The sequence below is a fragment of the Pygocentrus nattereri genome, chromosome 24 (assembly GCF_015220715.1).
Source record: "Pygocentrus nattereri isolate fPygNat1 chromosome 24, fPygNat1.pri, whole genome shotgun sequence".
Classification (NCBI taxonomy): Eukaryota; Metazoa; Chordata; class Actinopteri; order Characiformes; family Serrasalmidae; genus Pygocentrus; species Pygocentrus nattereri.
In genome coordinates this window covers 16,062,481-16,079,251 of record NC_051234.1, presented here as the reverse complement: position 1 = coordinate 16,079,251, position 16,771 = coordinate 16,062,481, and the positions used below count along the sequence as shown (strand labels likewise).

General features: G+C 38.3%; 1 protein-coding gene across 1 annotated transcript in view; it reads left to right on the top strand.

Moving 5' to 3' along the window:
- Positions 1-1,436: 1,436 nt before the first annotated feature.
- The window catches only part of txndc5 (thioredoxin domain containing 5), a 15,732-nt gene continuing 397 nt past the window's right edge, over positions 1,437-16,771 (top strand). Inside the window, exons 1-10 of the mRNA XM_017696162.2 lie at positions 1,437-1,762; positions 2,604-2,756; positions 3,792-3,897; positions 4,321-4,417; positions 4,991-5,106; positions 11,268-11,354; positions 13,156-13,305; positions 14,652-14,734; positions 15,265-15,394; positions 15,698-16,771. The exon at positions 15,698-16,771 is cut by the window's right edge and continues 397 nt beyond it. Coding sequence (XP_017551651.1) covers positions 1,575-1,762; positions 2,604-2,756; positions 3,792-3,897; positions 4,321-4,417; positions 4,991-5,106; positions 11,268-11,354; positions 13,156-13,305; positions 14,652-14,734; positions 15,265-15,394; positions 15,698-15,820 — 1,233 coding nt within the window. The 5' untranslated portion in view covers positions 1,437-1,574 and the 3' untranslated portion in view covers positions 15,821-16,771. The remainder of the gene's footprint in view (positions 1,763-2,603; positions 2,757-3,791; positions 3,898-4,320; positions 4,418-4,990; positions 5,107-11,267; positions 11,355-13,155; positions 13,306-14,651; positions 14,735-15,264; positions 15,395-15,697) is intronic.

The window sequence follows — 16,771 nt, the reverse complement described above, 5'->3', positions numbered from 1 at the left end:
TGAACCTCACAAGCCTGACATGTTGTCACTGGAGCAGAGTTGGTCTAGTCTGGAGGTGCTGAAAAAGAGAACAGGGCCAGAATTCAACAGCATGTGGTGGAAAAAATAAAGAGAGGTGAACACCAACCTTGTTGCCTGAAGGCAGCCATATATGTGCTCTTTGATGTGTCTGAGTGCATGTCTGCTTGTATGAGTTTAGATTTACAATGTTTTTTTCAAAAAAAAAAAAGGTCTTGCTATTTAGTGTTCGACCCTGTAAGGCAGCACTGTTATAATTCCAGCAGGTCCTCTGCTGCTTCTTGGCCTTAACTGACGCTTCCAGCAGAAGAAGCCCATAAAACCCCAATACAACACACATAGCCATGGCAACCAATCATGACTGCGTCCATCCATTCCAGATGAAAGGCTTTCTCAGATTGTTTCCATAACGACTCATTGGCGTGGGCCGCTCCCAGCTGAGTCTTCCCATAGGGAGAGGATCATATAGCAGGTCACAATTAATCACTACCTTTGTCCTTGAACTTAATATAAAACGAGAAGGTATTATTGTTTCTCTCATAGAAATGTTTGTCTCATGTTTATCATAGTGTAAACAAAGAGAAGGGTTTGCCACTGGGGAAGGAGTGGAAGGAGTCAAGGCTCTAAGCTGTTCAACAGACTGGTGATAGATTTCTACAGGACATCCTGCAGAGGTCAAAGCATTGAATATAAGCAATGAGACCACATTACAGTCCACAAAGTCAGAACAACATAGATTATGTAAATTAAAAATAGCTTTTGAGGTTGTAAATTCAGAATCTGAATTCTATGAGTTTGAATTTGAAGGCGAATTGAAATGCAACAACACATTTAAATGGAAGGGGAAAAAAAACTTACCTGCCTAGAATTTTTCACATTCATGAAATCAGTGGTAATTAGCTGTGCAGTTAAATTAAATCTGTTGTCTTAGTGCAGCTAAAGGCAAGGCCTCCGTTACCACAATAAACTTTACCTTACCATTACCTTAAAAGCTGTACTTAGTAACTGAATTAAAAACTTTTCTGTGAATGTATTGCATAGAATATTTTTTGGATTATGTGTTTGTGTAAGACATTATGAAATGACAATTATACTCTGATGCCTACGTGTTCAGTATTGTAGGGCCACATATATACACGATACATTGTCAAACACAAATACACAAATGCAAAAAAACACGTACATGATTTAGTCACCCATAATGTAACAAACCCAAAGGGTAACAAATAAGGCAGAAACACTTCATGCACAATTATTTACATTACCATGGCACGTACTTCAATATTCTACTCATCTAAACGTTCAGAAAGCCGTCAGCGGTAAAATGCAGTGAAACATCCAAACATGCAATCTCCCATAGGTAGTTAGAGGGCGTTCAATGCTACGTCCGCGCCGTACAACAGATCTTTAAGTCACACGGTTCGTGTTACCTTGTGATTCAGAGGCAGGCACTTGCTTACATATCTACCGTAGTAAATCCTTATTGCGTTAAAGGAGAGCGAGGAAAGTGAACTGGTTTCATTCACAGAGCATCCACGGTGCAGCTTGATGGTGTCATGGCCACCTCAGCGCTGAAAATGTCCCCTGTTTTAATAAGTTTTCTTTATTCTGCATTACTCTTTGGAACAATACTGTGCGATAATGAGACGGAGGAAGATGAGCACGCAAAGCACACTTACACGGTGGAAATGTTCAACAATGCAGTTTCAACTGCTCCACACTTCGTGATGTTCTTCGCCCCTTGGTAAAGTTACAGGCATCTTCAACTTTGCTAGCTGTAGCCGGCTGCCCGGCTTAGAGTTTGCAGTAACTAGGCTTAGCTTAGTTGTGGCTCGGCTAGCCAGCGAACATGAGTAGGTTATAACGTTACATTTTTCGAATGCCTTTGTTTGCGGTGCTTATGCCTAAATGTCACATGTTGCTACTCCTTGTTTGCCGTACTTCATACAGGGGAAAAAAGCGCTTGATAGCTGCCTAGCTAGCTAGTTAACGTTAGCTAAACTGAAATAGCGCAGCTTACTTGACGAAAGCTAATGTAAGCCTCCTAGATAAAAGCTAAAGTATTAGCTAGCGGTGTCTTGTTTTTAAAGCTTTGTTAAAAAGTTTAAACTCGTTTATTAGGTGAGGTATTTTATTTGGGCTTGGAAAGACATGCGATACTTGAGTCTCCGCGTTAGCTTTAACGCTAAACTAAAAAATGCGGTTGTAGGGGATTAGCTAAGTTAGCAGTCGAGGCTGACTAGCCGTTCATTCAGCAAGTTTCAGCTTACGTGGCAAACAATTGTATAAAGTAAAGACAGCCCGAGACGCTTAATATTGATTCTGACGAGGCACCGCTATAACGCAGGTTATGTATTTTAGATAATGTATTAATCAGCGTATACGTGAACGCAAAAGCCGAGGTGATTAAGCGTTATTGTAACTTAACGCTAGGCCAGTAACGTTAAGTTACAACCTAAAGCTGCATCATGAGCCAAGTATGAGCTCTCTTAGTAAGTCAATTAAATCAGTGCTTTTACATGTCTCCTTACAATTTTGTGCCCAGGAGATGCTTTGACATATATCCTCTGCTGTGTCCTGTATAGGTGTGGCCATTGCCAAAGGCTGCAAGGAACGTGGAACGAGCTGGCAGATAAGTACAACAGTATGGAGTCTCCCCCTGCCTATGTCGTAAAGGTAGACTGCACTAAGGACACAAAGTTTTGCTCCAGTGACCATGGAATCCGCGGATATCCCACGTAAGCTTTAAAGTTCTAATGCTGTTGTTGAAAGGTTGACGTTTAAAACGTATAAGACAGTCTAGATTTTCAGTGACTGTATTAATTGAGATTACTATTCTTCTTGCCAATGTCCACAGGTGTCCAAAGGTGTGGTTAAGATCAGTCAGGCGAATGTCATTTGCCAGCAGTGGAAGGCCAAAGTCTCCACTTTGTTTGTTATTCTGAGTGATGTTTAACATCAGTTTATTACATCAGCCCTCATCAAAGTCATGCTTTTTTTTTCTTCATTTTGTCTTTGCTGTATTTTACATGTTTATGTATCCTAACAGTTTTGTTCATAGGTAGAATGAAAGGGTACTTCTGTAACGGCTAAAGTTGCCTGTTTGGATTTTGTGGTCCGACTTCGAGCTCTGTAATTTTACTCTCATGTTTGAGATGTATGGACTGGTACACTGGTGTAGAAAACCTGTCAAAAATTACCATTTCACAAATTTGCATGCTAATATTTTAGCAAAACCTTTTAATTGGCCCATTTATGGATTATACTTGTTTTAAATGAGAGTAAGATGTATTATGTAAACACTGAGGTTGAGGTTACAAAACATAAGCTCCCCCAATCCATGCAATCTGTATATGTAAACTAAACTGCAAAAACAGTCTGATATGAATTCATTTTGTGATGCCATGATAACGAACTCTTCAAAATGTATCCACTTATTCAAGTGACAGCAGGTTAGCCCAACAAATTCACATTGAAGTTAAGTAAGCAGTGTTTCAGCCTAGACTACTTTTTGAGATGCAATATGGGGAAGCTAGTCAAAACAGAGTGCATTTACATGCCTCTCTCTTAAAAGGACAGCAGAACAAAAACAGCCTTTTTAATACTTAAGAGCACAAGAGAGGTTGCAATATGGTGATGTAAAAATGAATTATGACTGTTTTTGGTACCACACAAAATGTCAGGAGGAAAAATGAATTACAAGAATGGGCTCTTTAATAGTTTACCACAATAGTAACAAGGGATTTGTGTGTGTTTGTGTGTGTTCTGTGCAGTCTGAAGCTGTTTAAACCTGAGCATGAGGCAGTGAAATATCAGGGCCCAAGAGACCTGCAATCTCTGGAGACCTGGATGCTCAAAACTTTGCAGGAAGAGCCTGAGGTAAGACAAGGAACCATTTTGATGGTCTCCAGCCCTGCCCAAAAATAAAGCATTTCTTTTTATCCCCGGTCACATAATAAAATCATTCTCTACATTCTAAGATACTGGAACAACTGAAAAAAAGACATGCAATGGAAACAGCATTTGGTGTTTGTATTTGGTATATGTGATAACTTTGCTCTAGTGAGATATAATTTCCTTGACACCCTTTTGAAAAACTACCAAGATGTTTCCTGCAGCATTTGTGGTTGTTTGTAGCCAGTAACTAGTACATTGTTTTGGAATAAAGCTTCAGGCCTTTAATTAATAATAAAAAATGTGTATCAGAGAGAAGACTAAGTTGCTAAGCAGTTAGTTGCTCTAAAATCTGCAAAGGTGAACATTATCAGAAATAATAAAACTGACCTCTCTGTTGTCTCACAGGAGCCACAGACTGAGCCTGAGCCCCCTAAGGTTCCAGAGCCCAAAAATGGCATGTACGAGCTTACTGCCTCCAACTTTAAAGCACATATTTCCAAAGGTATCAGGTTTTTATTTTTTTACATTTCATTTAATGAAAAAACAGTGGAGGTTTCAAGTTGACATCACTACAAGAGTTAAAATCTCTAAAATGTTAAATTGTCCCTTATGAACACATACAAACATAATTTTGGCGTTATTAGTTAATATACTCTAAACCAGGTGTTCAGTATCTGGTATACTTCATATTTTCTGCTTTGGCTAAGATTACTATTTAGGTTCTTTCTAGTTTCAGATCTTACAGTTTCAGTTTCTTTGTCTGAGGTGCACCACCACTACAACACACACCTCTGTATAGGATTTAGAGTGAACCGCTTCCTAAGCTAGGCAAATGTTGTGCAGCTGCATCTTTCATTCTTTTACAGAGAAAGTCTGTTAGCTTTACAAATGTTTGAATATTTTCTAAGACTGTTGAATATGACTAGTGGTAGTTATCTTGAATCAGAAACTTTCTTTAAACTCATTTAAATCATTAAAAAATATTGAATTAAACTCAATAACAGCAACAAACAGAAACGTATAAATAGAAAACTTGGATTACTTAGATTTTGACACTTTTTGTCTCCATTTACAGGATCTCACTTTGTGAAGTTCTTTGCACCGTGGTGTGGCCACTGCAAAGCTATGGCTCCAACATGGGAACAGCTTGCCACAACCTTTGAACACTCAGATTTGGTCAAGGTTGGCAAGGTGGGTAAAGTTTGGGTAAAAGAGTTTGTGTGTAATATATGTTACACAAAGCAATCTGTGCCCACATGTCTCATAGCCGCTATGTAAGTTAGAAGATGGCCCTCAATGCTAGATTGATCTCTGCCACATGTGTAGCCTAAGGGCTGCTAACACAGACAATACTTTTGAACAAATGATTTAAACTGACTCTACAGAGCAGGTTAGATTTTGTTTTTAAGTTACTTCACCTAAATGTATTAAGATACATTATCTAGAAAATTAAGAATATGTAGTATCGGAACAGCTGCCTTATTAGGTCATGCAAGTGTGGAATTGAAAATCCATTTAAATATGGAAAGTACACAGAGGGGTAGATGGAGATTGAATATTAGTCATTATAAATAATTATTGAGACTTTAGAATAGCTCCTAACAAAACAGGAGATCTGGTCATCCTGTTTATGAAAGCCAGGATGATGAGGATGTTTCACTCATAGTTGTATCGCCTGATGCTGAAAAAGTATATGATTGCATTGAGTAGGACTTCCTGACAGCAGTATTATCAAAGTATGTTTTTGGTGCCACCTTCAAAGTGTGGATAAGAATCTTGTATACTGAACCTAAGGCAGCATTTTAACTAATGTTTTAGGTCACTTTTTTCCACTGACGTATAATGAGGCAGGGTGTTCTCTTTCTCCATTGCTCTTCACGGTTACCCATGAATCTCTGGCCTCAGCTATTATAACCAACCCTTTTTTTTCCCCATTTTCCACAATATTTTCTCCCCGGTTTAGTCATATCCAATTTCACTTAAAGTTGGTACTCACCCAGTCACACAATACTACTAACACTGAGAGCAAAGCCTAGCACACTGAGAAGGAGGGAGGTTAGTTGTGTTCTCTTGGACTACTGTATAATTTTAAAGTAGATTCCTGCAGGGATTAAATAAAATGACATCTTAAAACTGAACCTTTGATTCATTTTGAGAAAAATTAAAGCTAATGGGGAAACTTATCTCTGAGGAAAGATTAACACTATAAGTTTGGTGATAGTCGCTCGGTTTAATTATATATTAATGATGCTACTTTTGTCCATTCCATATGAAGTATATTAACGCTGCAGAGTTTTAGTAGGTTTCTGTGGAGACGGAAAGGTCACAAATTAAGTAAAATATGTTCCATGTGGGGAAAATGGAGGGTACCAGATGTTAGGCTGTATAATTTTTCTTTTGAAATCTAAACTTTCTAAGTACTAGTGCAAAGATGAAACTAGTTTAGAATGGGTGGGAATAGAGAGAGCTTTGTCCTCCCCATTTCTTCCTTGACATCCTTGCACAACAGTATGGAAAACAGGGCAACATTTGTCATTCTGTTGTGTCTCGTTCAAGGGAAGTCTGGGGTCAGGTTCATAAAATTATGGGAGTCTCACAATTTCATAGTAGTAGTAGTAGTAATAATAATAGTAGTAGTAGTAGTATTATACTACATAATAGTAGTAGTAGTAGTAGTATTATTACTAATAGCTAGGACTCTTCAATGTAGGGTAGGCAACTTAGTCCGGTTGGCGGTAGCTGCGGCATGGGCAGCTGGTCTGAAGCAGGTAGCAGAACAGCTCGACAGTCAGTCGTCCTTCGTTGTCCGGCCAGTCAGGTGGGTGGTTGTTTACTCAGAAAAAGGCAGGGAGATGGAATTAGTTTTCTTTTGTTTTGGTGTATGTAAAACAGAGAATGTGAACATTTACAGAGTGTGGCTAATGATTCCAGCAGATCTGACAATAACAGCTTAAGTAAAAGGAGGGAACCAGAAGGACACACAGACACGAGAGCACTCAGTTTGGCATCCGTCCGCAGCACCGTCCACAAACCTGAATGACTGTGTGCAAGCAGCAGGACAGCAGCACCAGCATCTCAGTTTACTAAAATTCCCTGTGTCCATGAACCCCTAGATCTGCCTCCTTTATCTAAGTAGGACAATTAACTACCAAAAGCTAAACTCAACAAGTGAGTTTTCAGCCTAGTTTTTAAGATTGAGACCGACTCTGAGTCCCAAACATTTTCTGGAAGATCATTCCAGAGTTTGGGGACTTTATTAAAAAAGGCTCTTCCCCCAGCTGGAGCCTTATGAAATCTAGGAACTATTAAAAAGCCAGCGCTCTGTGATCTGAGTAGTCGTGATTGCTCGTAATAGGAAATAAGGTCTTGCAGGTACTCGGGGGCAAGCCCATGTAGGGCTTTATATGTCAATAAAAGAATTTTATAATCGATAGAACTGCACTGATATTATCAAATTTTCTAGTTTTAGTGAGGACCCTGGCTGCAGCATTTTGGACTAGTTGAAGTTTGCTTAAATTCCTGCTAGTGCATCCTGACAGTAGTGCATTACAATAGTCTAGGCTTGAAGAAATAAAGGCATGTACTAGTGTTTCTGCGTCACACAGGGATAAGGCAGTCCTTATCTTGGCGATGTTGTGAAGATTTAAAAAAGCTGTCCTAGTGATGCTACTTATGTGTTCATCGAATGATAAAGCTGAATCAATTATGATGCCAAGATTTTTTGCTGCTGAACCAGGTGTAACTGGAAAGTCAGTGAGATTTAAAATTAAATCTGATCATTTATTTCTTGCCAATTTTGGACCCAGAAGGAGAACCTCTGTTTTGTTACTGTTTAGTAGGAGAAAATTATGTAACATCCAGCATTTCACATCGTTTATACAGTCCTCTATCTTCTTTAATCTGTATTTGTCATTAGGCTTGACTGATATGTACAATTGTGTATCGTCTGCAGAACAATGAAAGTTAATGCCATGGTTACTTATAGCTATGCCTAACGGTAACATGTATAGTGTAAATAATAATAGTCCTAAAATAGAGCTTTGCGGAATTCCAAATCTTACTTTTGAATAATTGGAAGATAAATTGTTTACACTCACGAACTGATAAAGTTCTAAGATTTGAGCCACAATAGGGCTGTCCCTGTGATTCCAACCATGTTTTCTAAGGAGAATATTGTGGTTTATTGTATCAAAAGCTGCGCTGAGGGCAAGTAGCACTAACAGGGATACATAGCCTTGATCAGAAGCAACAAGAAGATCATTAGTTATCTTAACTAGAGCTGTCTCAATGCTGTGATATGGCCTGAATCCAGATTGGAATTTTTCATATATGTGGTTCTTATGTAGATATGAACTAAGTTGTTGGGCCACAGCTTTTTCTAAGATCATAGATATAAACTGTATGTTAGAAATGCGCCTGTAATTAGACAATACGCTATCAAGATTAGTTTTTTTTTTTTGGTTTAATAACTGCTAGTTTAAAAGCTTTGGGTACATGGCTCAGGATAAGGGATGAGTTTACTATAGTTAAAACAGGGTTCATAATAACTGGCAGTACTTCTTTGAGTAATTTTGAGGGAATTGCATCGAGTGTGCAGGTTGTAAAATTTGCAGAGGCGATAGTCTTAGCTGTGGGAGTGGGTAAAAAGTACAAGTAATTATATGTAAGTTACACATGTGAATTGAAGAGCAGTGCTTTTTGTTTATTTGTAAGAAAAAAAAGCAAGAAAAATTATAATTTGAAATGAACAAGTAATTCAATTCAACTTGGTCATTATACAATACAGGGTAGTACAGTATAATAAAACACTATCGGGCTGCTTTTCCAGTGCAGTAATAAAAGATAAATAGCAAACAGTCTAAAGACAAAACAAAATGTGCAGTCAGTAAGTACAAGTATCGAACGTAGACAAAATGTGCATAGGTATAGGTTATAACAGGTATATTGGACGTATAGACAGTATGTGCGTAGTCAGATATTCAAGTGTATCAGATATATAGACAGAAATGTGCATGGTGAATTACAGTACAGTAAACGCAGAGGTACTAGTGCAAAAAGAGGTGTAAACAGTGATCTGTATATAAAGTGCACAGTGCAGGTAGAGAGTAGCAGCATAATAAGGTAACATCTTAAATGAACAGTTACAGTATAAATATATAAATATACTACAAACAAGGTTTAGTCAGAGATGAAGTGTACAGCATACAGGCCTCTGAGCTAGTGGAGCTCAGTGTGTAGTGTGCTGGGTGGTCAGGCTGATCAGTAACAGACTGTAGTGTTGTTGTTAAGCTCAGGTCGATGTTGCCGGTGTAACCAGTTTGACAGCTCAGGGATAGAAACTGTTCTTGAACCTGGTGGTTCTGGCTTGGATGTTCCGGTACCTCTTTCTGGATGGCAGAGATGGAGCAAGGGGTGGCTGTGATGTGTTGGGTCCGAGGATATGTTGATGGCTTTCCCCTCACAGCTGCGGTGATGTGTTGAGCAGTTTTGACCATCCTCTGCTGGGCCTTGCGTTCAGCAGCAGTGGTGCTGCTGTACCAGGCGGTGATGCAGCTGGTCAAGATGCTCTCCACTGTGGCTCTGTAGAAGTTGCAGAGGAGCTGTTGTGGCAGGTTGACTTCTGAGGAAGTGAAGGCGTTGTTGGCTTTTCCTGATGATGTAGGATGTGTTGAGTGACCAGGTGAGATGTATGAGAATGTAGACACCAGGAAACTTGAAGCTGTTCACCCTTTCCACCATCGCCCCCTCGATGCTCAGTGGTGCATGCTCTCTACTTCCCCTCCTGAAGTCAACAATCAGTTCTTTGGTTTTGCTGACGTTGAATGAGACGTTGTTGGCGGCACACCACTCTGTGAGCAGCTTGACTTCCTTTCTGTACGGTCCTTCATCATTGTTGGTGATATTACCTATGATTGTGGAATCATCCACAGATTTAATGAAAGTTTTGGAGCTATGTTTTGGAGTACAGTTGTAGGTGTAGAGCATTGGTGAGAGGACACAGCCTTGTGGACAACCTGTGCTGAGTGTGAGGGAGGGGGAGGTGTATTCACCCATCCTAACACACTGGGGTCTGCATGAAGAATGAAAGATGAAGAATGGTTCAGTCTTTCATTTCGACAAGCATCTAATTTGTCACTCAGTGTTTTGTTACTTATGCATTGGTACTGTGCTACAAGCTGCTTGCTTATTTGCTGTACCATGGTCTGTTTTCACACATGCACAGACTGAGAAATCAGAAAGAAATCTGAGTAAGAGTATACACTCACCGGCCCCTTTATTAGGTACACTTGTTCAGTTGCTTGTTAACAAATAGCTAATCAGCCAATCACATGGCCGCAACTCAGTGCATTTAGGCGTGTAGAGGTGGTCAAGACAACTTGCTGAAGTGCAAACCGAGCATCAGAATGGGGGTAAAAAAGATGATTTAAGTGACTTTGAACGTGGCATGGTTGTTGGTGCCAGACAGGCTGGTCTGAGTATTTCAGAAACTGCTGATCTACTGGGATTTTCATGCACAACCATCTCTAGTCCAAAAAAGAGAAAATATCCAGTGAGTGGCAGTTGTGTGGACGAAAATGCCTTGTTGATGTGAGAGGTCAGAGGAGAATGGGCAGACTGGTTCAAGGTGATAGAAAGGCAACAGTATAATAACCAACCAAAATCTCTGATGAGTGTTTCCAACACCTTGTTGAAAGTATGCCACAAAGAATTAAGGCAGTTCTGAAGGCAAAAGGGGGTCCAACCTTTTACTAGCATTAGTACCTAAGAAAGTGGTCGGTGAGTGTATATGTGCTGAGAAATCTGATTGCTAAGCTAAAATCCAGCTTTCTAATTCGGAGTTCTAGACTTTACTCTGATCTAAGAAATCTTATCTTATCAGTATGCTGTTTGCATGACCATTTGAGTAATAGGATATCTGCACTTCACAGATTATGATTGGATTATTAAGTGCATGTAAAAATGCAGACTCAATGAATTCAGTGTTCTTGAGTGCCATTCATACTCGACGGGTCCGAGTCCAACAGAACATCTTTGTGATGTGGTAAAATGAGAGATGTTCAGCATGAAAATGTACCTGAAAAGTCTGCAGGAATTGCGGTTGTGTTGCAGTTGTATCCATGTGGACCAGAGTCTCATGAGAATGTTTTCAGCATCTTGAGAAATCCATGCCACAATGAATTAAGGCAGTTTTGAGAGCAATGGGAGACCCTACCCAGGATTAGTATAGTATTCCTAATAATGTGGGTATTTATAAAATGTTGTGCATGCTACATAAGTGAACAACAGGCAGATCTTTTCAAACTACATTCATTTTTTTTATTTGTTTATTACATTGTTTTTACTTGTTACAGTTGGACTGCACTCAGCATTATGAAATCTGTTCAGAGAACCAGGTGCGAGGCTACCCTACTCTGCTCTTCTTCACTGATGGAGAGAAGGTGAGCACATCCAAATAAGCAGCAAAGTGGTCTCTAAATGCTGCAGAGCAGTGAATAGTTTCACATATTTACACAGCATCCTCTTTTTGATGCCCCTTTCAAGCTTTGTAGTATTTGTCTCCCATCATGCCTATAGACCCTTGCAGCTTTAAAGTAAAACCAAATTAAGTTTTTGTCAAATCCCCTTACGTCACAAATCACAAAAAACTCACAGCCTAAATAAGCCTCTTAAAATTTCTGTTGCATATTTAATAACATCAAATTCTCACTTCATCAAAAGCCCACTGCATCCAAATTACATGCTAAATAGAAGTTACAAGTTTACACCATTCTCACATATGCTAAATGTCCAAAGGTTTGTAGACACATGCTCATCTAATGTTTCTCTTGAAAACAAGGGTATTAATAGAGAGTTTGGACCCCTCCTTTTCCCAGTGTTCTTATGGGAAGACTATAGTGGATATTGAAACATAGCCTTGAGGATCTGATTGCTTTGAGCTGCAAGAACATTAGCGAGTTGGATAAAAAAAATTCTGCAGTTTTTAAACTTAAACAACCTGACTTTTTAGTTCAATTAATTTGCTATATTAAGTGAACAGAATAATAATTTGTTTACATTTAACTCATTTTTAAGTTAAATGAACTAAAGGAAACCAGTGTTACTTAAAAAAAGGTAAAAGATGCATCATTTTTTGTATATTTACTGTTTCACCATTTCTCACTCTGAGAAACCCCTTTTAATAGTTTCATGCAGCCATCACTACTTCTTAAATCTTCATCACTTTTTAAAGAAAAAACCTCCAAATTCTGTTTTTCAGATAGTTAACGCCAAATTCGGTTACAGTTCCTCTACCCCAATCATTAAATCCTCACACATGGCCAGTACAGTTAACCAGTCTCTAGCGCTAAGATGGACAGCAATCACAACAAATATTGAATATAAAATAATAATCCCTCCCACCGTCTAGCACTGGAGTAACTCCACCTCAGATGAGTCATACATCAAACAGATGCACTGGATCAGTATTGGCACATATATTGACTTTATTAAACGGATCAGGTATCAACCAGATGTGACTGATCCACTATAAAAGCTAGCTTGGATAATCTAAAATGGAAATGTCATTCCAAAAACAAGATGCACATGTAACTCTCACTTTTGTTTTAATGATGCTAAAGGAATAAAAGGGAATAATTATGTAAGATCACATTAGAGAAACCTGTTTGTTTAAGCAGATGGAAAAAAAGGTTGTTTTTTTTCTCACCCCTCAATTGGTTTCTCTACAAAAAGCTGCACCATGTCAATATAAAATGCTGCCTTATCATTGTTCACAAGAGGAATTTTGTAATTATGTCAGCAAATAACTGATTAGTTAGAGCTGGTCAGTAACGTGTTTAGGTGGACCAGTGGATCCAAGCCATCCCATAATAACACACCTCACATCGGTATGGAACCACCACCAGCCTGTACGTTGCCTTGTTGACAACTGCAGACGACGCCGATCATTAAGCACCTGTAGGCGGCCACTGTGCTGTCCATTGTGGGTGGTAATGCCTTCTGTGGTGTCTACCCCGCGGATATTTGACTCCAATGATTCACACTGGTTTGCCATGAGCGTGCTGGACAGGTTAACATCCCCTGAATTAATATTATTTCATAATCAGTTTACATACTGCTTTCCCATGACTTTTGACACATCAGTGTATAGCTTGGTTTGTTAAGCCAAATAAAATGTTTTAACAAAAATTAAAGTAGTTAAGCAGCAAACAATGAACGCTTTCACGTTTTGTTGATTTTCAGGTGGACCAGTACAGGGGAAAGCGTGATCTGGACGCCTTTAAGGAATTTGTGGATAATCACTTGGCAGCTGCTGCTTCCAAAGATCAGCCTGCTGCAGAAGACGCAAGCACTAATGAAATACCAGAGAACAAAGAGCCTGCTAAAGAAGAGGTAGTGTGTCTGTGTGAGAGATACTTGACAGGCTTTAACAAAAACTGTCACAACTATTTGGCTGAAAGCTAAGCTCTCTAGGAATGCCTAACAGATGCACACAATTGAATAAACCTAGTTGTTACATATATGCAAAGCATATTATTATTTATGCAGTACTGTACAGAGGTTTTAGATGTGTTAGAAAAGTAATTGAAATTATACTTAAAAACTGTTCAAATAAGTAGCAAGCAGCATATATTTAAAAAAAAAAAAACTTTTACCCGAGTGAATACAAATAACTACTGAAAATTGTAAATTTATTTGTCCATGTGTTCACTTAAACATTCTTGGCATCCTTGGGGCAACCTGATATTGTCATCATTTATTACCTTGTTTGGCTAATCAATGCTTAATTACATTACGTTGGGTATGCTGGTGATGGATTTGAATAAATCTGTGCAGTGGCTGGGGGCACTGAGGAGAAACAATGATCTTAAAAAATATGTCTGTGTGTACAAAATATGTACTAAATGGTAGATATTACTACATATAGGAGGACAGACCAGGAAAAAAATCCAGCATTAAGTGTGGAAGTTTAGCCTAGTTTTTGCATAAGCAGTATTTCCCTTTTGAGATTATGGATAGTTTGTAATATTATCTGGCTTCTAAGAGGTTTGATGAGGGAATGAATGCTTGGGCAGATGTTAAAACTGTGAGATTGTCATCAGCAGTCATGAATCTGGATCCCAGAAGTGAAGTAGCAATTATGGGCAGGCTAGCTATTTCCCCCTGTTGATGCAAATATGTGCGTTCCTATGACAGAAAAAAGTGTGTGTGTGTGTATGTGTGTGTATGTGTGTGTGTGTGTGTGTGTGTGTGTGTGTGTGTGTGTGTGTGTGTGTGTGTGTATATATATATATATATATATATATATATATATATATATATATATATATATATATATATATATATATACGCACACATACATACATACAATATGCACACACACACTATATATATATATATATATATATATATATATATATATATATATATATATATATATATATATATATATATATATATATATATATATATGTGTGTGTGTGTGTGTGTGTGTGTGTGTGTGTGTGTGTGTGTGTGTGTGTATGTCAGGCTGTTGAAAGACAGGCTGCTGAAAGATGCAGTGTGCAGCCTTCAGTTATTCATATCTGACCATTTTCATAGACTTTTTATCCTTTTTTCATACTTTTTATAGACCAGTGACTGAAGGAATTGCCAGGCGACTGAACACTTTTATATTTTAGGCTAACACAGATGCAGTTATGTTTTTTTACCTTTTTAACTTTTCCTTTGCCTTTCAGTCTAGTGTTGTAGTCCTTAATGAAAGCAACTTTGATGAAGTTGTTGCCAAAGGTATCTCCTTCATCAAGTTTTATGCTCCATGGTAAGTGCTTCTTGATTTATTATTTTTTTTTAATCATATTTTGCTCAGACTTTGCAAACAGTATTAAAGGAAGTGTCACCATTTCTCTCACTATATTTAACTTGTTCACAAGCTTGTTCTGCAAAGAGCATTTTAGACAAAAGATTTCTTTTTCATGATGTTTGATGCAGTAATCCCTTTATGTATTTATTCATTGGTCTTACATGAAATGTAGGAAAACTACATAAAATCTTTTCCCATCTGTTTAGTGTGCTGATTGGCCAGCTATATGCCATTTGTATTTAAATTTCAGACATTTGATGGCTTCAAGTAAAAGCTGGTGTGTAGGACATTTGTTATAAAATCCTGATATATACACTTCTGAATACAAACATGCACACAGTCCCACACAAAAGAATCCATTCCACTATCAGTGAATGCAATCGTCTCAAGTACTTCCTTAGTTCCTGGTAAAAGGAGCAGTCTATCCCTGAAGACAGATCTTCCTTAATCACCCCCAGGATTCTGATGCTTGTGGGGTTGTGTTGAAGGTGTGGTCACTGTAAGAACCTGGCTCCTGTGTGGGAGGACCTGTCTAAGAAAGTGTTTCCTGGCTTGACTGATGTGAAGATTGCTAAAGTGGACTGCACTGTTGAGAGAACACTCTGCAACAGATTCTCAGTGAGTCACTCATTGTTTTTGTTAAATATATAAAGCCATAAAAATCTTCTGGCTCAGATATAAAAAGCTAATATATTTGGTCTGTGACCAAATAATTCACTTAGTCACTGCTACAAAATATATTTTGGTGCATATCAGACTACATTTTGGCTGTCTCCTTGGTAATACATTTATTTGTTTTAGTGATTTGTTGTTAGCATTTTGTCTTTCATTGATGTTTATATGAAAAAATCACTAGTGATGAGTTATTACTCATTTCCGCTCTCCAACACTTACGAGTTCTGAATATTTCGCCACTGCTAGGTGCAGGGATACCCGACTCTGCTGATGTTCCGGGCAGGAAAGCAGGGTGAGGAGCATAATGGAGGGCGGGACTTGGAGAGTCTGCACAGCTTTGTCATGAAGCAGGCCAGAGATGAGCTGTAGCTTTGCCTACATTACCCACTGTCTTCTGCTCTAACACCTGAACTTGTTCCTTGTGTTTTCCCTCAGTATCACAAGCATGTATTTCCATCAGTGAAAGCCCTTTTTTCTCTGCATTACACATTTGCTCAGTCTTGTGAGTGAGCACAATCACAATGATTTATCCATAGATAAAATGTGAAATGTATTTGATAAGTCCAAGTCTTTTGTGGACCTGTGAGAGAAAATGGTACTAATGATTTGACAACCATTTTTGCAGCAACAGAAATTCCCTGTGGTTTTGCCTCCCCTTCCTTTATTTTTCTTTACTGTCAACACAAGAGTGCGTATGAATTATAGTCTTCCTTTTTGACCATGTTATAAACACCAAAATAGAGATTATTGCTCCATATGAGTTGAAGAGTTTTGTAACAAGAAATGATCTGTTGCTATTTAAGGCAAACTCTTTGGCCTTTGTTTACAGTGCCCGGAAAGACAACCCGGTTTATTTTTACTGTAAAAAAGAGAATCATGTGACTTGGCTCTCAGGGAGAACACTTTTTAAATATAAAGTGAAAATTATAAGTTCCTCCTTTCTGCCTTTTTTCTTCTCTTAACACCCTATTCATTTGTACCCTCAGATGCTAAATTTACAAACTGCACTTTCTTTTTGTGTGTTTGTTCTAAACAAAGGAAATAGTTTTTCAGTGTCTTCCCTCATGTGGCCATTTTTATTTAGTCATCATGAGTTTTCAATTCTAGCCCTGGACACCCAATGCAAAAAAAAAAGTGCAGCACATGGAGGTGGCTGAGATTTGAGAACCATTTATAGCACCATACTAAATATCTCTAAAGGAGTTTAGGGAATTTGATTATTAGCATTTACACTCTTTTAAAATGGGTTGTTTACTTAAATGTAATTTGGGTCTTTGACTCTAGCATCAACAACAAGTGACATGATACTAGTACTGAAAT